The sequence below is a fragment of the Solanum dulcamara genome, chromosome 7 (assembly GCF_947179165.1).
Source record: "Solanum dulcamara chromosome 7, daSolDulc1.2, whole genome shotgun sequence".
NCBI lineage: Eukaryota > Viridiplantae > Streptophyta > Magnoliopsida > Solanales > Solanaceae > Solanum > Solanum dulcamara.
The window spans coordinates 3094238-3119944 of record NC_077243.1 but is presented as its reverse complement, the minus strand read 5'-3'; the positions used below and the strand labels follow the sequence as shown (position 1 = coordinate 3119944).

At 35.9% G+C, this 25707-nt stretch overlaps 2 protein-coding genes across 7 annotated transcripts; both read right to left on the bottom strand.

Annotated features, from left to right (window-relative positions):
- Positions 1 to 263: 263 nt before the first annotated feature.
- Positions 264 to 10227, bottom strand: LOC129893771 (uncharacterized). 5 transcript variants are annotated; one of them, XM_055969156.1, is made up of 5 exons: positions 9844 to 10227; positions 7721 to 9461; positions 7388 to 7580; positions 621 to 888; positions 264 to 538 (listed from the first exon to the last, which is right to left on the bottom strand). In XM_055969156.1, exons 2-4 carry the CDS (start codon positions 9334 to 9336, stop codon positions 856 to 858), a joined length of 1842 nt encoding a protein of 613 aa, XP_055825131.1. In that variant the 5' UTR covers positions 9337 to 9461; positions 9844 to 10227; the 3' UTR covers positions 264 to 538; positions 621 to 855. The 5 variants fall into 5 exon arrangements, with proteins under 5 accessions (XP_055825131.1, XP_055825128.1, XP_055825130.1 ...); XM_055969153.1 differs by having other exon boundaries at positions 621 to 926; positions 9844 to 10225; XM_055969155.1 differs by lacking the exon at positions 264 to 538 and adding an exon at positions 5205 to 5297 and having other exon boundaries at positions 800 to 888.
- Positions 10228 to 11062: 835 nt separating this feature from the next.
- Positions 11063 to 25485, bottom strand: LOC129893998 (uncharacterized). Of its 2 annotated transcripts, none has more exons than XM_055969476.1 (14): positions 25084 to 25485; positions 24300 to 24390; positions 24080 to 24164; positions 23837 to 23921; positions 22223 to 22292; positions 20642 to 20711; positions 18997 to 19042; positions 18661 to 18907; positions 18363 to 18568; positions 18096 to 18170; positions 12643 to 12712; positions 12356 to 12436; positions 11481 to 11560; positions 11063 to 11397 (listed from the first exon to the last, which is right to left on the bottom strand). In XM_055969476.1, the coding sequence occupies exons 1-14, from the start codon at positions 25197 to 25199 to the stop codon at positions 11319 to 11321; spliced, it is 1401 nt and encodes a 466-aa protein (XP_055825451.1). In that variant the 5' UTR covers positions 25200 to 25485; the 3' UTR covers positions 11063 to 11318. The 2 variants fall into 2 exon arrangements, with proteins under 2 accessions (XP_055825451.1, XP_055825452.1); XM_055969477.1 differs by having other exon boundaries at positions 18997 to 19039.
- Between the last annotated feature and the right edge of the window lie 222 nt (positions 25486 to 25707).

Genomic DNA, 25707 nt, shown 5'->3' with positions numbered 1-25707 from the left:
AGAACATAACAATAGTAGCAAATCGCAGCTTTGAAACTGCAGAAGGATGCTTGAGCTTTTAAAAAAGAAAATCAACTAAGCTGCAATTTTCAAAGAAACCAAATGACATAAAAAAGGGAGGGGGATGTGTAGCAAATTTAGCCAAGTTAAAGCATCCTTTGACATGTTTTATACAGGTTCTTCTTCCTGTGAATGCAAACACTAACTGACATTCCACTTACAGCAGGACTTGTCTAATCATGTGCTATATGACATTGATGTCCTTAAAGGGAAACAGAAACCAAAGAGGGACCCCTCCTTGAGAGAGAATAACATTGATAAAAGCTGGAGTTTTACAACAAAAGGGCTCATAACTTGTTTATCTTATGTCGAGAAATGGCTTTCCCTTTCAATAGTAAGTTAAAACAGACTTCTACTCATCCTGAAACATCATATAACAATCAATTCTCTGGAAAATTCAAATACCAATTCAGAAGAAGAATGTGATCTCAGTCCACCTGAACAGCTTCAATAGATAATGGTTCTTCGCCAAAGTAATCTGGAGGAAAGATAAAAATCATGTTTGCAATCAATTTATCTCATGAATGTAAAATGGAAATCTGAGGCAAGATTTAACTGACCTTGCAGTACATTGAGAAGTCCAGCTCCTGCAAGAATTTACCGCGAAGAAGAGGACATGACTGATTCTACATCTTCTATCAGAACCATAGAACTCTCAACTCAGCTGTCTGATTCAATCTTAGGCTCATAAGCTCTTGTCATCTGGTTGATTTAGAGGGAAGATCACTATCTCGTACAAGTGCTGCCCTCTCAGGGTTCATTAGCATAAGCTGCTGAACGTCCTTTGGGAGTACGTTAAACACTGCCTGAAGATCCTCCCTTAGTTTCCTGCTAGTGGCATCAGAACCTGCTTCAGTAGTGGTGGACTGGTGCAGCAGAACATTGTCACCAAGAAAGATATATTGTCATTCACAATTACTAATTAACATAGAAGAGATTGGTAGTAACTAGTCCCATGAAGGTAAAACTAGATCACCTCAAATTTGAAAACAGTAAAAAGATCAACAATAACAACCACCACCACCTAGTGGAATCCCACAAATGGGGGCTGGGGAGGGTAGAATGTACGCAGACCTTACCACTACCTCATGGAGATAGAGAGGTTGTTTCTGAAAGACCCTCGACTCGAAAGTCATAGTTCCAAGTACGAGAGAAAAAAACAATATATATAGCGTAAAGCAAAAAGAAAAAATAAAATAAATAAATAAATAATAAATAAAAAGTAAAAATAAAAATAAAATGCAATGCAAAATTTACAAGACATGAGCAATAAATATAGCAAAGTACTGCAATAATCAAAGGCAATAACAACACAACTATAAAGGCACGCCTAGACCTACGACCACCTTAAACCGACACACGGTAAGACACCATTCTATCCCTACTAGCCTTCTACCATAATCCGCGACCTCCACTCTTTTCTAAGGTCATGTCCTCGGTGATATGGAGTACCGTCATATCTTATCTAATCACCTTTCTCCAATACTTTTTCGGTCTACCCCTACCCCTCCGCATAGCCCCCAAATCCAACCACTCACACCTCCTAACTGGAGCGTCAACACACCTCCTCTGCACATGCCCAAACCATCTCAGTCTCGCTTCTCTTATCTTGTCTACCACAGATGTCACTCTCACCTTCTCCCGAATAACCTCATTTCTGATCTTATCACTCCTAGTGTGTCCACACATCTATCTCAGCATCCTCATCTCCGCAACATGCATCTTCTGAACACGGGAGTTCTTTAGTAGCCAGCACTCCACTCCATATAACAACGATGGTCTAATAACCATTCTGTAGAACTTACCTTTAAGTTTAGGCGGTACCTTCTTATCACACAGAACTCCAGAGGCTAGCCTCCATTTCAACCATGCCTCCCCAATGCGGTGTGTGAGATCATCATCAATGTCTCCACTACTCTAGATGATGGATCCAAGATATTTAAAGCTTTCTGCATTGGGGATAGATTGGGTGGCAAGACTCACTTCCCTGCCCTCTTCATCCATCGCAACACTAAATTTGCACTCCAAGTATTCTATTTTGGTCCTGCTCAATCTAAACTCTTTGGACTCCAGCGTTTGTCTCCAAACCTCCAACCTATCATTAACTCCGTTCCGAGTCTCATCAATCAAAGCTATATCGTTCGCAAATAGCATACACCATGGAACCTTCTCCTGAGTAGACCATGTCAGCTCATCCATCACCAAGGCAAAAAGAAAAGGGCTCATCACCAATCCTTAGTGTAGTCCGACCTCAACAGGAAAATGCTCTGAGTCACCTCCCACCGTCCTAACTCGAGTCTTGGCTCCAGCATACATGTCCTTTATTGCCCTAATATACACCATTGAAACACCTCTAGCCTCCAGACACCTCCAGAGAATATCGCTCAGAACTTTGTCATAAGCCTTTTCAAGGTCAATAAACATCATATTGAGATCCCTTTTTCTTTCTCTAAATTTCTCCACCAGTATCCGCGTAAGATAGATTGCTTCAGTAGTCGACCGTCCCGGCATGAATCAGAACTGATTCTCTGAGATTGACACTCTTCTCCTCACCCTCATCTCCACCACTCTCTCCCAAATCTTCATAGTGTGGCTTAGTAGTTTGATACCCCTATAATTATTACAATTTTAGATATCACCCTTGTTTTTGTACAATGGAACCATAGTACTCCACCTCCATTTATCAGGAATCTTAGTAGTTTTTAAAATAACATTAAACAACTTAGTCAACCACTCCAAACCTGCCTTGTCAGTGCTCTTCCAAAAGTCCACCGAAATCTCATCGTGCCCTGTCGCTCTCCTCCTCCTCATCTTGCTAACAGCACATCTAGCCTCCTCAACCTTAAAACACCTGCAGTACCCAAAGTCTCGAAGACTATGAGAGTACGCCAAATCTCCCAGTACAATGTCTCTGTCTCCTTTTTCATTTAGGAGTCTGTGAAAGTAAGTTTGCACATTTGCTTGATAGAGGTTGCATCCACTAACACTTTGCCTTCCTCATTCTTGATGCACTTTACTAGATCCAGATCGCGTGCTCTTCTCTCTCTCGCTTTGGCGAGCCTATACAATCTCTTATCCCCACCTTTTTCCCCTAACTCGACATACACGCGTTCAAAAGCTGCCCTCTTAGCACTGGTGACAGCCGACTTCGCTTTCGTCTTTGCCTTCTTATAGATATCTTTAAGCCTATACTTCTCTTCCTCATCCACACACTCCAACCACTTTATATAGGGAACCTTCTTGGCTTTCACTTTGCCTTGTACTTCTCCATTCCACCACCAGTCTTCTTGACGACCACCAAAGATTTCTCTCGATACTCCAAGAACCTCGACAGCTGCTTTTCTAATGCAACCAGCTGTCTTGTCCCACATGTTGTTCACATCCCCGCTACTACTCCAGCCCCCTAAACCATTCAACTTCTCCCCCATCTCCCGAGAAAAGGCGAGATTTAGGCCCCCCCATCTAATCCTCGGTCGATCATAAAAGGGTCTTTTTTCTCTTATCCCTCTTAATCTCCAAGTCCATCACCAAAAGCTTATGTTGGGTGGTAATATTTTCACTCGAAATAACCTTGCAATCCTTACAAAGGCCTCTATCACCCTTCTAGAGGAGTAAGTAGTCAATCTGAGTCCTAGCTACCATGCTACTAAAGGTGACCAATTGATTATCCCTTTTCAAAAAAACACGAATTAGCAATAACCAACTCAAAAGTTTTGGCAAACTCCAAGAGATACACCCCACTCCCCAAAACCAAAGCCTCCATGAACATCATCAAAACAGTAAAAAGATCCCATGCTCAAAATCTATATGATATCGGTCAAGTCCTTTTATTTCTTATTATTCAGTTGCATTTTTAAAAATAATTACTTCTGCCACATCGCTAACAAAATAAGTAAAATCAAAGCCAACAGAAAGTGTCATTTGCAGTTCAAGTTGCAAAAATTCAACTGGAAGAAATCCATCTTCAGCACATACGAATCCAAAAAAAGGGGGAACATGTGAGTATGAATAATGGATGATAGTCACCCTTCTCTTCATTTAGGAAGGTCGACTATGAATCCAAAAATAATGGATGATGTGCGAGTATTTTCCAATGCTCTCAACATTTACAACTTACAACTATAATTAACAAAACCATCTCAGCTTAATAGAATTGATACTTTTCTGAGATAATATTACAAAATAACATCATTTCTCTCTCAACAGAATTGATGCTTGTGGAGGATATGCAAAAAAAAATTGGTAATTGTGAATCTAAAATTGGAGAATGGCCAAAGAAAAAAAGGAACGTGGAAAGGAAATACAACATGGATGTACAGCTAGAGGCTGCGTTTATGTGCAGAAACAAGTTTAAGAGCTTGTTTGGATGGACTTATAACTTATAAGCCAAAAGCCATAAGCTATGATTTCTAACTTAAGACTTTTGGCTTATTTTTGCTTTCTTAACTTAAAAACAAGTGCTTATTTTTCCTAAATACTACAAAACTGCTTAAAAGCTATTTTGGTTTAAAACCCCCTAAAATAAGCCAATCCAAACAGACTCTAAGATCTATCAACAATATATCCGCAACTAACCTACTATTATACAAAAGACTAAGGGGGTGTTTGGATGTGCTTTTCTAAAGTGGCTTATAAGCTAAAAGCCATAAGTTGGGGACACCCAGTTTTTGGCTTTTAGCTTTTTTTACACTTTTTCAACCTTAAAAAAAGTGCTTAAAACACTTTTTATGTTACCCAAACAATTCCAAAATTAAAAAAGAGATTAAAAGCCAAAAGCCACTTAAAATAAGTCAATTCAAACACCCACTAAATGGAAGTTCGTTTAAATTTTTTTGCTTCTAATAAAAGGACACAACCTTACCACTCCACCTTTTCAAACAACTCCTATTTTCATCTGAAGCAACATAGGGTTGCCTATCATGATAACTTGTTCACTGGAGTTATATGGCCTTGCCTGTTTGAATGCTTCAAAATTTGTTTCCTTAGACTAATCAACCAAATGCACACTTTCATCTTCCTGGTGGAATAGTACAAGATGGGACATAAGCTACAACAGGATTAAAGTCATGCTTGAACATATTCTCCATTGGCACTCAAATAATACAGTAGGTTAAGAAATGACAAAGTCAGACACTGATATTTACAGCTGAGTTGGTTCTCCTTCTAGTTCAGCAACCAGTTTCATAATGGAATTTTCTATTGACATGCTGCTCTTTGCCATGTATATGGAGTTTCATCTGCATAAATCAAATAAAGGTAATCTCAACTACGTCCATCATGGATGAACCCCTTCTCCCACTACAACTGAAAACTCTCACAGATGCATATGATTAAATCTTAACATGAATAAAATCGTTGAAAAAGTCACTAAATTTACTCATACAGAAAGAGATGCTTCAGCCTAATATCATTCAGTAAAAGAATAAGTCAGAAAACAATTGTAGCAAAGACTTCAGTCCCAGCTAGGTGTCTCATCAACTGTTCATTCACAAAATTTTCAAACCCCGAGTAAGTGAAAGCCAGATTATCATCGGGGGTTTGTATCACACCCAGCATACAGAATTTTTTATATCTATCATATTATGTTCAGTTTGACGATTGAGGGGATAAATTTGACTGAGCATTGATGCCAAAACCATATACTAGACTCTAATTGCTTCTACTGTCCAGGAACTGATAAAACAAGGGATTGCAATAGTAAGTTTGCCCATTTCGACCAAAAAAAATGAAAACTAAAAATTAAAATAAACAGCACATCAATATGATAAAATGTATTTTCACTTTAAATGATTATGACATATAACTGCTGGTATTGTAAGCATAATGGCTGGCGAAAGTACTTGCCGATGCATACAGAATGAGAAGGGGAGAAATATTCCTTAAATGGCAGAATAACTCCAGATTTAGTCCAACATCTTTATCAGGTTTTATTTAATTCTTTTTATAAAAATCAAGAGAAATCTCCTTTTGAGGTTTTCGGGATCTTTCTGTTGTTCTTGTCATCACATGTTTGGAACCACATACAAAGCTATGCCGCTTATTTCTACATTATTCCTTTATGGATCTCTGAAGCACAGAGATGGGAAGATGATTTCTCATTAACCAATATGGAATTATTCAAACGTCTTCATAGGCACACAACAACAACAACATACCCAGTGAAATCCCACAAGTGGGATCTGGGGAGGGTAGGATGTACGCCGACCTTACCACTACCTCATGGAGATAGAGAGGTTGTTTTCGAAAGACACTCGGCTCAAAAGTCATAGTTAGCAAAGTAATGTGATAAAGTGATAATGAAAGGCAGTAACAACACAACTATAAAGGCACACCTAGACCTACGACCACCCTAAACCAGCACACGGCAAGACATCATTCTACCCCTACTAGCCTTCCACCCTAATTCGCGAGCTCCACTCCTTTCTATCTAAGGTTATGTCCTCGGCACACAAAAAGTAGATAAATAAATAGAAACAAAAAAAAGAACCTCAAAGTTAACAAAGAAACAAAGCATCATGCCAAAAAAAAGGATGCGGTGTAAACACAATGAGATATTTCAGAAAATAATGTGATAATGAAGATTCATGTGTTAGAACCCAAATTTCCCATCAATGGCAGAGGCGGACGTACTCTTAGGGTAGGAGGGTCACAAGCACCCAGTAACTTCAGAAAGCATGTATGTATATTTGTGTATATATCTTAAATAGTGTATATATTTCTCTATTGGCACCCCTAGCAACGAAGGTAAAGTGGTTCCACTGGTTGATTTGGGGTGCATGGGTGGACATTTAGTGGGCTCACCTGGGTTCAATTTCCACTTTAGCAGTTTCCCCAATTTTAATTTTTTGATATTTAGTAGTTACAACCCAGTTTATTTTTGTTGTCGTTTCCCTCTTTAGTTTTCAGAGAGTTCCACCCCAAACTTTGTAGTAAGTAATTGACATGTGTATGTTATTTGAAGGAAAATATTTAGCATGTCTATATTAAAGATAATGGTAACTGCCTCTGATCAATGGTATATGTAGTAATAAAGAATCTGTCTCTCTACAGAAACTAGATATCAGTCTCTTTTTATTTCCTTTTCTGGGAGGGAGTGATAACTGCTAAGTACATATTTTAGGCCCTTAGAAAAGAATGATCAAATACCATCTCACAATCACATTATTGACTCATGACCAAATTTCTTAGTTTGACTTTCTGATTCAGTATCATCATTTCAATATTTCTGTATACAATACATTCCTTATAGGTGAACAACTACTCAAAAGTTAGAATACCCAAAGAGAAGAAAATGGAACTGTCACCATAAGTTTAGGAAAGCACATGCCTGTAATTGTCCAAGAAGATGCCTTTCAATTGCATTGAAAGTATCAACTATCTCCAACTCAGACATTCTAGATATCAAATGCTGTATATCAGCCCTCATTCTAGCTTGCCTCCACAGCCTATACTGTTCTTGTTCAGCAACAGCACGCTTTCGTTGAAACCAAGGCAAAAAGTTGTGCCCTTCCAGAAACCGTCTGTACAAGTAATCATTTCATTTTTGAGTCAGGCAATAATCCGTTAATTACATGTATAAAGTTTGCTAGTAAATGTGGAAGAGAAAACCTATAAGAATTCAAAGAAGAGTATGCAAGAAGAAAAACTGACCATTCTTTACCTGTAAAGGTCCAGCCAGTTGGATTTCATCCTCTTCAACAGAAACTTTCCAGGACCCCTTGCTGATAAGCTAGTGAGGAAGTCCTCAGCATTAAATGTGGGTAGAGGAGGAGGATCAACATATGGGGAAGATCCTTCAGAAGGTGTTGTTGGTCTATAATACGGACCGAATGGGGCCAAGAAGTTGGTTGTCAGCTCTAAGAAGTGCCGACGAAGTATGTCATTATTAACAACTGACATTGATTCCTCTACCCTGGGTGACAAACCTGCATCAATTAGCCTATTCAAGATTGAAGTGTCTGGCTTTGTAATTGGAGCATAACTGCTCCAAAATGCTTCTTTGTGCTCGGTCATAAGGCAGAGTGGACCATCTCTCCTCAACTTCATAGCATTCAAAAAATTTGATGGTGTAAACCTATTCAAGGAAAAATTAGGAAGACTAAGTCCTTCAGGTCCAGCCAAAACTCTACCGGTTGAAGCTCTAGCAGAAAATGGAAGTCGAGCTGCATTCATGACAGGATTTCCAACTGATAAGATGTGTGGAATTCTTCGAAGGGATTTCAAGAAAAAGAGGTTTGTCACACCCAAAATCATTGAAGGAAAAACAGCACCTTCTGGAAGGGAGTTTAAATGAGCAAAGTCGGGATCATGAATAGTAAAATAAGGCCTGAAATCAATGCTACACAGAAGTGGAGCGACCAGACTAACCAGACCAGCAACAGCTTCACAGCACTGAGGTGGTGTTGGTGCTATGATAAGAATGGGCTCTCCAATAAGTAACAATTCCCATAACCTCCAAAGCTGCATTAAAAGCCCCCTAAATGTCCCAAAAAGATCTGCGTCATGGAAAAGACCTTGAGGAACTGATTGACTGGAAGGAAGAAATGGGGCTATTGGAGAAGCCAACTCTTCAAAAAGTACTCCACAATCCAAAGGCATACAATGGGCAGGTGGCAAGTTCACTTTAAGAGTAGCATTCCCTATTGGAAGCTCCATTAACTGACCAGGTACAGGAGCAGGCCACATTGATACATAAGAAGCAATGAAATTAAGGGCTTTCTTCCCAATGTCAAAGTACAATGGGCCCATGATCTGCAGCAAAGGTCGAAAGACACTAGAGAATGGGTTGTGAGAAAGAATTACGACAGACTTTTGCTCACCACCCCGTTTTAGCCTTTCATCGTGTCTCTGTCTATTAAACACAAACCCATACAAATATCTTGAGTTCACCCCTGTTTGAATTTTACTCCTTTGTTTTAGCACCTTATCACTGGCTGTCATTTGGGATGCCTGTGTATTATCTACTTCCACTATCTCGGATGAAAGCAGATGTGCCACTTGAGGATTCCCCTGTCTCCGGACACGGAAGAAAAAGATACAGTCATGGATGCTTGATCGGTTATGATTCTGAGAAACCGAATCCGGAAATGAGCTAAAGGCAACTTCAAGCTCCTCACTATGCGTTAGACAGCCCGATGGATAACATTCTTCAATGAGCTGCCCCTGTTCAAGATCAAACCTAATAATACAGAAGCCAACAACCCATTGCTGAAGATATTTTTCATCTACTTTCAAATCAGCTTCTGATCTCACCGAAAATGATGGAGATCTGCTCATTTCAGGCTACTGAAAAAACTACAACATCACTCAAAGAACCCCTATTTTCAACGTACACATATAAACATTCAGCTTCTCATCTCTCATCCAAGAGAAAAATTTGAAACTTGTACAACTAATTGAACCTGTAAAATTAAAGCATTAACTCATAAAGTCAGACAGGAAACTAAAGAGAGCTCAATTGGACAAATGGAGCAAAACCAAATAAATATCTCCAGGGTATATGTACTTGGCACAAAACGTCGCAAATGTAACAACATAAAAAGGACTTTTAGGACCATAAAGATCAAGACAATGAAGATTTTCACTTACGTAAAAGTTCAGGAAACAAGTACTCCTATTTTAAAAAACTTGGGGTAATTGGGTTAAAAACAAAGTAGAAAAACCATGAATCTAATCGCAATATTTCAATCCAATAAGCATGGAATCAAAACAGAATCCCAGAAGCGTCTTAAATCAACAGCAAAAAAAAAAACGAGGAATAAATAATATGCATGAGACTGTCACCTGAATTCAACAAAGATACATCTGCTCCCGAACACTGTAGATGGATCGAAAAAATAAAATCTTGAGTAATTTTTTGTTAAAAAAACAAGTGGGTCTCGATCCAATGTGCTTGGTATTTATCACCAAAAGGGTAAAACTAAAACAGGAACAAGTGGGCCTATCCAAGAATTTGAACGTGAGGAAATGAATCAAAGGCAAACAGTTGGGTGAAGGACGAGACGAGAGGGTTCACAGCTAGGAAAAGACTTGTCTATTCGCACAAATAATGTAGATTTTCGAATTGGGTATATATTAGAAGACATAGGTCTCTATCAAATCTACCTTAGCAGAAAATGGAGATGAAGAACTAGGCTGTATATCATGTTTGGATTTTTTCCCCTTTCCGAAAAACGCCTTTTTAGATGCTTTATTAGTGTGGGGGGGGGGGGGGGGGGGAATAGAAAGACTTGTGAATATAAACTGAAAGAATTCATACACAAATTTTTTATTTTGGAAAAAGATTAAAATTTTAGAAACCCTATTTTTTTTCTTAAATTTTTTTTGATTTTCTCGCTCTGAGATCAATTGCAAAACTGTACATTTGCTTTGGCAAAAAAATAATATTACTTCTTTTGTTTAATTTACCTGACAATCTTTTCAACTGTAGCATCTTGGAAAACATTTTAAAAATTTCATTAATAATATTATTATTTTATCGTTCACAAATAATTTTAACCATTTTTTTGAGAAAAGAAAAACTTTAACTATGACTTAATTGGTGCACAATAAAGAATTGAGAACTAGTTTACTTGATGAATTATAACTTCGACTGATCATACCGCAGCATTCCTTTCTTCTTTTCTCCTCCATATGTTAGAAAGCATTGATAGTGGTGAAATGTGACTTGCACGTGACAGTTAGCAACTAGTTTTTCGTTACACATGGGCTGCACAAATTATTTGAAACTTCCAAAGAACCTTTTTGGTCATCTTTTAGTTGCTGCTTCTTATCCTATTGAGACTAATTTTGAGTAAAAAGCTTTGTTGTTCTTATTCATTTCTATAATCAGTCGATTTAGCAGTCATATTTGGAAAAAGTTTGCTACTTTAGGACAACTAAAGTAACTAGACCTGGATATAGTTTTCAGTTTTCACCAAAAGGAAGCGTTTAAAAGGCCGTATCACAACTTCAATATTGAATATGAATTCACATATTCTGATTGCTGAAACACACAAAAAGGTCTGGAAAATTAAGTAGTAAACTTCTTCACTAGAAAGGACATATATACAACTTCTTCACTAGAAAGGACACATATTTACAAAAGATTACAGTTGCTGGAATAGCAACCACAATCTGAATGTGTCCTACCTAATTTAGTTAGTTCAGTCTAAGCAAAGTAACTCCCCCAAAATTCTGTAAATTACATTTCCATGTATCATATTTGACATTTTGTAAGGACTTCCAACTCAAGAAGGCAGAAGACTGATGGATATAACCTAAACATCATATACAGGCAAGCGCTCCTCGATACAGACACGGCAGATAGGGCATTTGTTGCATTTCTCACAGCAGGAACTGCACCACATGAGATAAGAATGAACATTTGTACGATTGGCAAGTAGCTAATATGCTAGGCCCATAATGGTAGAGCAAAATACCTGCAAAGGACGCGATGCCTGCAAGGGAGTAGCACTGTACTAATCTCTCCTTCAAAGCAAACCCTACATAAAACTTTTTCCTGCACGGCATCAAAATTGTTTTAAGTTAATGTGACCAACTATGCAAGACGATCTCCTCACACAAACAAATGTAACATTTTGAACAGAAGAAAGTGACAGAGTTCGACTCATCAAAAAAATTAGATGGTATGAACTCACACAAGTACACATATCTCAAACTAGACCAGTTAACTAAATCATGGTATATTGGTATTACATTTATTTATCTATATTCATTTAGATTACCAGACATGAAATGTAATATGTTCTCTGAGATCTTTCAATAAGACACGAACTTCTGGAAGTGAACTGTCAAGATAAACTGAAAAAATGTTAATGACGTACAACTCAAGGATTATGGTTCTTTTTCAAGTAAAACTTAAGCATCACACCAACTGGATTGGGACCGAATGTAGTAGCTGTTCCAAGTACAACTTAAGGTTTTAGATATTCCCGTTAGCAAGTACCATTTCATGCAAAAGGCAGAAAAAGACGTCACGGCCAGTACAACAATACACCAGTATATTCCCACAAGTGGGGTTTGGGGAGGGCGAGGTGTATGCATACCTTACCCCTACCACAAGTAGATGTCACAGCCAACGACGACAACAACATACCCAGTGTAATCCCACAAGTGGGGTACTAATAATTGTAATAATTTAGTAGAAAGTGAAAGCATCTTTCCAAAAAAAAAAGACCTCATTTTCTAAAGTGTAGTCCATGCAACATAGTAACGCAAGATACTGGAAACAGATGAAAGATCATATCTCCTGCATCACAGAGTTGAGAAAGCCTAAGTGCAATTAAAAGTTTACATTTTGAAGTCTTTCATATTCCTGCTGGCTCAGTTTAGTGATTTCTGCTTGCTCACCCAGAGCAGCTTGAAGTCTCCAAACCTACCAATCAAATGACAATACAAAAGAAATACAGAATGAGCAGAAAGAGATAGATAGATCCACAAAAGTGTGGAGAAAAAATTAAATGTCAAGAGCTTAATGCATAATATGATTAGAAAGCAACCAATCCCGGTATGAACACAATATCAATTTTTTGTGGCAAGTACAATGCAAAGCACTATGGTAAAAATGTAAGATAAGCTTACCTCCTCGGCAAGATCTTTCTTGGGCATTTTCTTGACTATTTCAGGTGGATAACCACAAAAAGTACTATACCTGTAAAACAACAAGTAGTTACTCTAATGAAACAAAATCTCATAATCCACAGAAGTAATAGCAAAGTCTTCATTTTGGCCAAGTTCACCCTCAAATTATCAAGAATAGGTTGGTGATGATGAAAGGATGAGATACACAATCTGGCAATTGCTCATGAAAAAAATAAGGCAAGGGCTGTTACTACTACCATAAGCTCTGGATAACATCACTGAGCTACAACAATTGAATGAATAGCAATTCAATGAGTAGGAGTGTTCAAGAATTTTTTTAGAAAATCAGACAGAACAAAAAACAGATTCTGAACGAATAAATAGGCAGTGTTTTATATTTGGTTGATGTGGTGTTAAATTTGAGAAATAAACAATATTTGGTTTGGTTTTGGTATTTAAAAGACAAAAAACTGAAACAAAACCGAACTAAACCGATTAACGCATGTTATTTTTTCTCTTCCTGCGACAAGGCATCCATTTCCACTGAATTCATAGTACCTAGAGTGCAAGTTCGGTGACGTGACCTATGAGACGGATGTGGAAGTGAAGATCGATTCATAAATGCTCGCATCCAGGGTACTGTGCGATAAGAATTTGTCGCCACGACTTAAGGGTAAGCTCATACGGGCAGAGTATTGGCTAGTCAAGAACACCAATGATCAAAAGATGAATATAACAAAGATGAAGATGCTCAAATGAATGTGTGAACACGCTAACCGTATAAAGGGTTACTAATCTCGCCATAACATAAATGGTAATTGTACAAAGGGTTACTAACTGTTTCATAATGAGACATAGCATGAATGGAGGTTGTATAAAGAGTCATAAGCAGCCATACAAAGGATTGCTAAAATTGTCATAAAGAGGCACAAAAGATTTGGTGATTGTATAAAGGGCCACGAGTAACAATAAAAAGGGTTACTAATTGCCATAACTGGGAATTAGAAGAATTTAATCGACTGAAACAACTTAAAGAAAGTGAAAAGAATAACTTAATGAACTAAGCAATAAGTTCTCAAAAAAAATGAAGGGATGAGAAAGGAAACAAACCATAATTCATCATAAAGTATCTTTTACAAGAGTGAAGCAGGAAAACAATGAATGGAAAAGCAAACTTGATTTCTTTTTTAACTTTAATAGAGTTCCACTGATAAACAGAAAACCACCCGAAATGCCCGAATTTTATATTTCGAAGATCAATAAAATAGGAGGTTTTGTTGTTATAGAACATGGAATTCAACGGAAGCAATGATAAATAGCGAGGGGATTGTTGAGATTCATCGGGCACCGCTAGTGGTGTACTGACATTCTCTTTGTGGAACCTACATTCAATGTAGACGCAGGTTTCATAGACGAGCAGACTACGAGCTAGGTTGCTTTATTCCCAAAGTTGATTTGGTGAGCTCCGTCTTTGACCATGGAATTTCTTCTCTTTTAGTTGGACAATTTCATTCATTTATCCAACATTTGTTTTGGGGATTAGCCAGGAAATCTATGCCCTGTGCATTCTTCTTAGCACTCCAGGAGAGGCTTCATAGATGTGTTTTTAGTTGGATTATGGTTGATCACATTACTTGGGATTATTTGAAGTACATTTCACTATATATAGATTTCAATCGTTATTTCTATTATTTCAGGAATTGTTTGAATTGCAGTTTCTAACAAAGAGTTAAGTCATTTATTTTTATATGCATGTGGGGTATGTGATATGAAGGTACAAGCTAGAACAGTCACGCCGGTCCGCTCAGTCAAGTAAGGCACCGGATGCTGGTCAGGGCTTTGTTTAGAGAATGGGCCGTGACACAAACTCTCAGAAGAAACATGTAGATTACTTGTAACTTGTTGCATAGTAAGTATGGAGGATAACACTAAAATTTATTGGTAAGTGGTCAAAGCCACCTACAGCAAATGATGTAATGTTCAGCGGGGAAGAAAAGAACATGCAGCACTTATGAGGTAGTTATTTGGCTTTTATTGGCTACTTTGGAGGGGAAGGAAATGAGAACTTTGAAGGATTTGAGTAAAATTTGGAGCACCATGAGGTTCTTATCAGCATAAATGATATTATAGAGAACCATATTTCTTGTATATGTTCTATAGTTTTGTTTACCACCTGTATAGAAATTGTTCGCTACATTAATAGGTAGTTACAGTAAAAAATTAAATTTACCCTTTCTTTAACAACAATATATACCATGTAATTCCACAAGTGGGATCTAGGGAGGGTGATGTGTAGGCAACCTTACCCCTACCTTGTGAAGATAGAGAGGATGTTTCTAATAGACCCCTGGCTCAAGTAATGACAATGTAAAAATCACTGCAGTACTCCTTAGTGATGCAATTGAAATTTAGGACTGATCTTATCGGTGTTTAGCAAGATTGGAGAAGAAGAACTAAAAATTGGTTAAGCCATTGGGCGTTGCCAATCTAAGAATTAGTATTGAAATGAATCAGGTATTAAATCATACCTTCTGTATTTTGGATGGAATATACAAAAGGCATGTGTATATTTTTATGGAATAACTTAATTATAGGTCTAAAGTGTATTTTAGGAAGCACAATATTATGAGAGTTGTAATGTATGCACTATGTAAATTCAGTGTTACTGGGTATACAATTGCCGATATTACTTAGAGAGAATCTTGAAAATAACATTGAAAGTGATAAAGATGATGCCCCAAAAGGGAAGTAATTAGCTCAACAACTTGATTAAGCTAATCAAGGTTAAAAGGTAAAAATAAATATAACTAATTAGAAGTGTAAAATCATCTTATAAAGTTTTATTGAGCCGGAGATGTAGAGATTTTTTTCTTCAATCACATTAGGATGTGTAAATGAAAAATAAAACTAGCTCTTTAGCATGTTTTCTTTTCATTCATAGCATAGAATTAACAGTCTGTTGCACAAGCATCCCGCATTAGTAGGGATGGGGGACGGGCCACACCCCAAGGGGTGTAACTTAGATAACCTACCTTAATGCAAGCATTAGTGGTTGCTTCCACAGCTCAAACCTAAGAATTATACGTCACATGAAGACAACTTTACCCGTGCTTCAAGGTTCCCCTTTCGAATTAACATTATATTAATAAATAATTAAAAGCACTGTTATTTTTCATTTGTTTTTAGATTCAATTCGACTTGATTACTTTGCAATTGCAATGGAATAAATAAGAAGATAATTTTTGTTGGGATTCTAGATTCACATAATATGAAAACACTAAAAATACAAGTGACAAATAAACTCATAATATGAAAACATTAAATTTGGTGTATAAGCATCCCGCATTAACAGGGCCCGAGGGAGGGTCGCACCTTGGGATGTGATGTAAATAACCTACCCTAATGCAAGCATTAGTGGATGCTTCCCACGGCTCGAACCCCAGACCTATAAATCGGTGCTCCAAAGGCTCCACTTCCGAATTAATATTATATATGTAATAAATTAAAAGCATTGTTATTTTTCATTTGTTTTTAGCTTGCGTCCGAACATGCGATAGTCATGATTTCAAACCAGCGTTTAGACATGCAATTTGGGATCATATTCATTCTCCAAAAAAAAAACATGATTTCGGATTCCAAATCATGATTTCAAAAAAAAAAATTAAATGTAAAACTTGACACATAAGTTCACATTTTGTAAAAATATGACCCATCAATTTGAATTTTGCAGAAAAAGACTAATACTCGGCATGAAGAGATTGTTCGTACCATGAGAAAAGATTATATTAAAAAATAACTAATTACTACTATAGTTGACTAGTGGATGTTTATAAGATTATATGTATTTGGAAGTTTGTAATCACAAACATTATTTATAAAAAGATCATGAAAATATGTGATTTATCAATGTAGCACCTTAGTATATTGCGATATCTTGTTTATGAGCTATGATTTGCTCATTTGTTAAGATTGTACAAGAATTGAAAAAAAATTGATAGTTTTCACAACTTGTGAGGTTTTCATGTTTATAAGAAAAATACAATTTAAAAAATTTAAATTGCATGTCCAAACAAAACTTCAATTTTAAATCATCTGATTTCAAATAATTATTTTATATCGCATGTCCAAACGGGCCCTTAGATTCAATTCAGATTTATTACTTTGCAATTGCAGTGGAATAAGAAGACAATTTTTGTTCGTATTCATGGTAATCTCCTACTAGATTCACGTAATATGAAAAAACTAAATACATGTGACAAAATAGACTCACAATATGAAAACATCAATTTAGAGTGACAATACACGTGACAAATAGACTAGCAGCATCTACTATTAACTACAGAGACTTGCTCTCAAAATTGCTAGACTTATTCAGCCAAAACATCTTATTTTCTTCCTTAATTATTTGATTTTGCAATGGAAAAAAGAGGGTTAAGATGGGTAGGCAAAAGATTGAAATGAAGTTTATTTGAGTCAAAGGATGCACACGCTATTACTTTCGCGAAAAGGAAAAAAACTTGTTCAAGAAAGCGAATGAGATTTCAACTCGGACCGGAGCAGATGTTGGTGTTATGCTCTTTTCACCAAATGGAAAACCGTGTTCCTATGGCTCCACAAACCACAAGTACACAAAAAAATAATTGATAAATTTCTTGAATTGAAACTAGAGGATCACCAACGCGATCATACTGATGTGGGCAAATCAAATGTCTTTGAGGCATTTGAAGATCTCCGTAAAGAATCATAAGCATTGGATAAGAGAGAGAAACAACAAATACTAATTTATAAAATCATGCACCCCGGCTTAGAATACCATTAGATAAACACAGGTTGGAGTAGTATCTAGCAATCAAGCTGCAGTTGGACAGAGTTAACAAAGTAACAAGTATTTTTCAGGCCGAGCTACTTAAGTTTGATTTAAATGTTGCCCAGAGCCAGAAAATGAGGAGAGTTCTTGAACTCATAATTATCAGGGAGGTGGTAAATGAGTTCTAGAATTTGGAGTTCCAATGGGTTTCGAAGAGAAAAATCCTTTATTGATTAGCTATCGAGAACTTTAATATGGTTGATTCTGATCTTTGTTATTAAGTCAATTGTTGTTAGTCCGCAGTCTGCAATCATCATCCATTTATCAGAGGTTTTAGACCATAAAAAAGAAGGTTATGGAATTTTTATATTCTTACGTCAGTTTTTTCTGTTGTTTCATCTTTAGTCTTTAATGATGCTTTGTGTTGTCTAGATTGATAAATCAATTGAAACCTTTTATTGAATTAGTGAACAATGTGAAAGTAATGGATCAAAGAAAACCATTGTGCACTCATCAATGTTCTTTTCATGTTTCCATCTCCAGCGAGGGTGATGCATTTATATTTACATTTACATTATCCTTTCTTCATAGAAATGAAATACAATGCAAAGAACTCAGAGAGAGGAGAAGAAAAAACCATTCTTACCCAGGAAATCCATCATGGTATAGTCGAGCTTGTTCCTCTCGACTTGATTCATCAATGGACCACCAACCAAGTAGCCTGCTTATTGAAAAAGTACCAAAACATACTAACCATCACTTAATTGCAGTTTCAAGAATCACTATTTATGTAACAGTTTAGAGTCATCGTGTTATCCCATAATTTTATGATCCTTCATTTTGTATATCATGTTTTACAGAAACGAAACGTATAATGATTTATCTGTCTCTTGTTGGTTCCTTATGATTTTACCTGGAACCATGATGCATAAATGCAAAGCAGTCACGCACTCTTGAAGAAATCACATGGTATCGTCCCACAGCAGCTCCACTTCGCAATAAAAGAACAATTTTCTCAACAAATCTTAATGTAGCAAACAAGACACCAGCTCCTTGCAATAGGAATATGGGTAAGAATAGAAGTGGAAGAGAAATGTGTCTTGCACCAGCAGGTGTTCCCTGAAATTCAGAAGCATGAATTATTAGAAACGCATCGGAAGCATCTCTTCTGTCTAGTAGCTGGACAGTGATTATATCATAGGGTAACTTACCTCCAGGCGCATACAGAGGAGAACTTGGAAAAATATAATTGGAATTTTCATTATGTGACCACCGAGGTCTTGCAGTCCACATATTCCACTCTGGGGTTCTTCCTCTGAGGAAACCACTAAGCCACTATTCCAGTCAAGATATCTGATAGTAGTAGACGAAGAACTAGCTCCACGTGAATCAGAACTTCTATGAATTGTTGGATTTGACCACTTAGTACAAACAAGAAATGCAAAGCACTCAGCAATACTGTCAAAACAGATGTAGAACTTTGTTAGTTCTAGCCGAAGCCGCCAATCAGAAGAAGGATGACTAAGAGCATCACAAACAGGAGTTACCCATAATTTATAAACAAGTCCCACCAGCCCAGAGCGCCAACATCTCCTAGAACAAAGAAATACTGTTAGCATAGGTATTAAATACAGGGACAGATAACAAAAGGCTTGCATACTATAAATAAACAAGTCAAAACGTTGGATAACATTTAGGCTTGATATATAACTGCCCTTAAAGGAACACGAATAAATGGGTCGTCCAGTTTCTCTATTCCATTTTCATATTTCATCAACCAATGAAATGGTCATAGACAGTGAATATCCAGAGACCTCTTTAGGTCACATTCTATCAGACCTAAAAGTTATCGCATAAAAAGCACTCCGTTCTAAAACACTGATCATTATTAATGCTTCGCTTTTCCTAAAGGATATTTCTGCTATTCAGTATCCAGATATTAGTAGGGTAAGTTCTAAATGATGCAAAAAATACCTGGTGGGTTCAAGACCATTACTGACAATAATAAAATGAAAATCATGAACCAAAACGAGCGTCTAAAATATCAAGATATCGATCAGCAATATGTAACAGAGGGGTTCACTTCGCTTAAGTGTTACAGGGAGCTTGTTAAATTGCCTACTGATATATGCATCAAATCATCCAACAATCCAATCGGATCAATTGTCGAGGCAGTTTATCCGTACAATGACCCAGTATATTTGAAAGAAAGAGAAATACTAATGCCAAAAAATGAAATGGTGCATGAGTTGAATGATACAATTATGAAAACAATACCAGGTGAAGGAAGAACATATTTTAGCTCAGGCAATGTATGTAAAGCAATTGTGACACTAATGATGAAGATCTGTTGTATCCAACAGAACTCTTGAACAAACTAAAGATTCCCTGGCATCCCTAATCATGTCATACACTTAAAAGTAGGTACTCCATTTATGCTTCTCGGAAATCTAAACCAAAGTGTAAGGCCTATGCAATGGGACAAGAATGATTGACGCATCTTGGTAATTGGTCTGTCAGCGCAAATATCATTTCTGGAAAGAACATTGGGTTCAATAGTAACAATTCTGAAAATTATAATGTCTCCTAAGGATTAAAAGTGGACCTCAAATATTTACCTTACTTCAGGCTTCTCCTTAAAGAAGTGTTTAAGATGTCTTGATAATTCAGCAACCAAACATTGAGAAGACTATGTACACCATTCTGCTAAAAAATTATGGGTGCTTCATTCAGTTTCTTTTGTGACTTCACTTTCAGAGTGACCTTGGCTTGTATTTGGTGTCTTTCAGTTTCTTCATTTACTCTATTTTTCTGATGACATCTATTTTAAAATTAAACAGAGTAAATGAGGAATTGGCATAGGCTTCTAGAAAAACTGACAAGCAACCACAAAAGAATAGGATTTGTTTCTTTTTCCAACCCCCTGCTTTCCCTCTAAACATGACTAAGGACATGTTACACTGTAATCCTGTTACTCAAGGTAAACAGACATAATTCATCCACTCTTTGTCAAAATGAATACATAAAACTTCCAGGAACCCAATTGTACATCTGTATATCTTAGTCTCAATCGTCAAAGAATAGATGATCTCTTGGTCAAGGAAAGAACATGGAGTGGAGATGCTTTGGGCTGTACCCCTCAAACCAACAAACTTAAATAAATAAAATCAACAGAGACACAGAGATACATACCACACAACTTGAGAAGGGTGAACACTGTGGCAGCAACAAAGAAGACCATGGAGATTGCCACCCAAAAATGCTAGTAAGCATAAGATCGTCATTTAGTAAAGCCATCTTCTATATTCTCCACATTGTTAAAAAACAAGAACAATGTTTAATAGCAATAACCAAATTATTTTCCAATAGGTATCTATTTATTTTTCTTTTTGACAAGTAATACCAAGTTATTTGTTTCAAAACCATAAAACTTTGCAATGACACACCATAAAATCATTCAACCACACCCAGATCAATTACAAAATGCAGTCATTGATAACAGTCCTCCAACTCAGAAGGCATGACTAAGTTTAACTAGCTCGCAGGTAAGCTCTTTGAACAAATCATTGTATTGAATTAGAGAACAAACACTCTCAGTCTCAAGAAAAGAGTACTACTGACTTTCTTTTTTATTATTCCAAAATGGAACCCACTTTTCTAAAAATGCATTTAAATATAGTTATATCATACAGAAGAATTTATGGTATATTCTTTTTAATCTTTAAAAGTAACTTTTTTATGAGAATACAAACTTTCTTATTTTTTATTTTTTTGGATCAAGAAAAAAATAAATACGGAAGATTTAAGAAATGGTCCCCCATGTTCCTGGAAATACTAAACAACTCACATCTAACTCTTCTGATGTAATCATTGGGGTAGACTGTAGAAGGGAAAGTTAGAAATATGAAAAGGTAGAGTAGCTAACGAATAAACTTTGAAATAATGTAGAGCAGTACTAGTTCCAGTTCAACCAAGAAAAAAAAGAACAAAATTAGTCTATAGTTTGAATTACTGGAGGGAATATTTTGCTTCAAAAGAAAGAAGTCGAGTCTTTTGCAATGAACAGAAGAGGATAGTATGCCCACTTTTTGTGGAGGGATTAACAAACTACGGTATACAAATCTTCCAGTCACTTATAAGTCCCGATAACTATTGAACGCCTTATTTTTTTGATAAGATAACAGATTTCATAGAAGGCATAACTATTGACCGCCTTCTTATTTAACTGCTATATGTTATATGATCATTATTGGATCAGAGAAACAGATCAATAAGGTAAGTTATTTGCATTTATTAAATTAGAACTCCACCATCTTAGCATCTTCATTTCTGATCCTTGTAACTAAGCGATGAATAATGCACTCTCATAGTTGAGTGCAACCACTAACACTTTTAGGCGTCAACAAGCATGGAAAATAACAACACAGTTACTGGTCAGTTATACATTTTGTTAATCTTTGCTAGATAATTTTTTCACAAAAAACACTTTTAATCTCACGAGACTTCATGTTATAAAGATCTTAGTTCTCTATGCTGCATATTGATACTAAATGGATAAAAACATAGATTGGATTACTATGCCTAGGAGTACAGATACATCTCAAATGATTTCAACTATAGGTCGACCAGGATACATATTCTACACTAGAACAAATCAAATTATAAGAAGAATTCACAAAATCAAGAAATTAAAAATCAGAGAAATATGAATTCAGCTACGAAGACCTAAACTATACTATTAATGTATCTCCAAGAACAAATAAATGAACTTACCGGAAGTGTTTCCCATATTGCCTCATCATTCATGCTTTCTTCGTCTCCAGGTAATAATGCCTTACACATTCTGCTCCAAATGGTAAAAGGTATTTATCCACCAGCAAGACACAGATATAACCGAAAGGTGAATGTATCATCCAAATCCCATGATTTTTTATAAGTAAATATAAGCAAGTGTATTACTATTTCCATTCCATTATTTGTTATACTTATTTTCATTACTTTCCACACAGCAGGTCATGCACAAAGATTTAACAGCTAATATTGCAGAAAAGGGAATAAAAGGCAAGAAATATTAAAAATAACTAATATGTTGAGCAAATGACATAGTTCTACTTGAAGGCACAAGCAATGTTAACACAAACCCTATCAGAAGGCAAATAGTTCACTAATGAAGCCTTTATGGTATGATTTTCTAAAGAGATAAGTGTCAAAAACACACCTAAACTATACCATTTTTTTGAGTTTCATATCTAAACTATTCGAAGTTTGAGTTTCATACCTAAACTATCACTTATTAGTTTGAGAAACACACCGCAGTGGTGTGTGTAATACACTCTCTCTACTCTCTCTATTTTTTTGCAAAAATTTTGCCACATGAATAAAATATGTCACCTTGACAAAAATTAAATATACTATTAATATTAATTAAAAGTTAAACACTAAAGTATTTTTATCCCCCCAAAAAAAATTCTTTTTAAAAAAAAAATTAAAATATTTTTCCCACCTACCCCTCCCCCTCCCCCGACAATCCCTGTCCTTTTATTTTTAAAACTTCTAATATAAAATATTTTTAAAAAAAATCATACTTCACCTCTCCCCCATTTCTTCCTAAAAAAATGTTATTATTTTTATTTTTTTAAAAAAATAAAACTATACCCACCTCATCTAACCCTCCGCTCTTAATTTATTTTTATTTTTTTGTTATATTTTTCTCGTTTTGAATTAGATATGTACATATACTTTTAGGAAAATATTTTTTTCTACTTGCGTACCAAATATAACAGAAATAAAAATAGTATTTTAAGAAAAGTCTTACGGCAAGTAAAAAATATTTTCCTAAAATCATATGTATATATCTAACACAAAATGAGAATTTTTTCTGAAAGCAGAGGGTTAAGTGGGGCGGGGTAGAATTTTTTTAAAAAAAGATTAAAATAATATCTAAATAATTATTTGAAGGAGAAGGATGAAGTAAGAATTTTTTTTAAAAAAAACTTTTATAAAAGAAATTTAAAAATTAAAATTAAAAAATGGGGGGGAGGGAGCGGTATGGTTAGAGAAAGCGGTGGAGTGCGATAAGAAAAATATTTTATATTTTATTTTATAATAATTATTTTTTTGGAGGGGTAGTAATACTTTAATTTTTAATTTTAACTTCTAATAATTTATTTAATTTTTGTCAAGGTGAAAATGTGACAATTTTTTTAATTGAAAGAGAGAGTGTAGTACACACCATGAAAAGCTATAAACAAAATGTAGGTTCTAAGAGGAACGGCATTTTTGGAGATTCTTTTATGAATTGTAGCACTACAAGAACCACTAGATTGTTTTTTCATTGTAAGCAATCAAACAAATAAGTCAACCACCAAAAACATGTCAGCATAGTACCTGAAATTGTCAATGAGAATAATTATTTCAAATGCTAACAAGGGAAGAAAGACAACTTTCAAATTCACAGCTGCTGAATGGATGACTGCAGAAAAACACATGAAAAGAAGAGTAAGTAAATGACAATTCTTGTTAACAAACTAATATGAACCTAGACACACCATGAAATAGTACAATAAAACCGAGAAACAGATAACTTATAGGAATCATATTACAAAGGATTGTGGAGATTTTCTTTCTTACCATATATGCTCTCGAGATGTATACAGAGAAGTAATTCAAATGCAATAAGCAAGGGAGTCGCAACAACAGCATGACATGGTGCCCACTATCCACATGGAGTCAACACCCACAATAGATGGAATATAAAAGCAGAAGTGAAATTTGATTAGTAATTTTGTTTGGACAGAAGACTTCCTTTTTCTTATCAAAATTTAAAAAAAGTTACTGCATAAATTCATACATGGCGATCATGGGGAACTGATGGAGCAGGCAGAGAGAATCTTCCTCGGGCAACAACTGCGTGAAACACCCACAGAGGGAAGAATACAACCCTGCATATCCAAGTCAAATTCATGGTAAAACACCTCTAAATCAAAACATGGTGAAAGGAAATCTGAGAGGCACTATACTAGTTGCTCCTTTGTCCATAAAACAGATCTTTCGGTCTGTAATGGAGTGTTATATACATGCATCATTTATCCTTCCCCTACTCGGTGGTTTAGCCACATAAGCTCAAGGGTGATCAGTTGAACACCCTTTGCCCAAAAATTACAATGTGTATGTAGGTCAAATATTGCTTTTATACATATCTATCAAACCTTAAACACTCTTAACAAACTCACTGCCCTAACCCAATTTCAAGGAAAGATTGAACCTTGAGGGTACACAGTGCAACAGGTTAAAATTAACAGACAAACAATGAGAAGGGTGTTCATTTGATCACTCATGTAAATCAAATTAAAGCTTATGTATTACTACATACACACCCTTGTCTTCCTAGTTTTGTCATCCCTAACAAACCCATTATAAATAAGTTTCCTAGACAAGATTACTCATAGTTTAAACGATCAACATCAGCCTCCAGGGAAATAAAGGCATGAGAAACAACTACTAATGATGACATTCAACAACAACAACAACATACCCAGTATGATCCCATATGATGACAATTACTATGATGACCTTATTATTCAGAAATCATTAATTAAACTCAAAAAAAAAATTGGGGAAAAACGAAAACTGACCACCAGGAGAAATCGGCGAAATGATCGAGCTTGAGAACAAGGAAAACGGTGAAACACAAAAGCAAGAAGTGCGCTGATAGTTCCTGAAAAGACTTTCCCACTCTCCTCCAGCTCATTGTTGTTTTCCGTTCACACACACTACTGATTACTGCTACTGCTTTGAAATTGTACGATTTCGAGTGAAAATCTATCTATGTAAAAAGTAAAAGCTTCCGAATTGGAAGAGAAGATCTCTAGGGTTTAGACGAAGAGGTGGAATCGGGAAGCATTAGAAGCGATAAAGAAAGTGGCAGTTGCGGGAAGAGGAAGCCAAATAGAAAGGGGAAGTCTCATTTGTCGGACGCCATTAAAATAACGTCATAGCATCGGTATTGTCGTCTGTCGAATCAAAAAATTTAACTAATTACATAATTTAAACAGTTCAGTACAAGACAAAACCTTATCCTTACAGATAATTCAGTCCATCAATCAATTATTTTTCCTTTATCAATCATTCATTATAATTTCATATGTTTGATCAAGTTGGGAAGAAAAAAAAACTACTCCATTTTATCGTTGGGAAGAATAAAGAAATCTGTAATTTCTCTTCGAAGCACAAAAAGATAACTAAGATTAAGTTTTCAG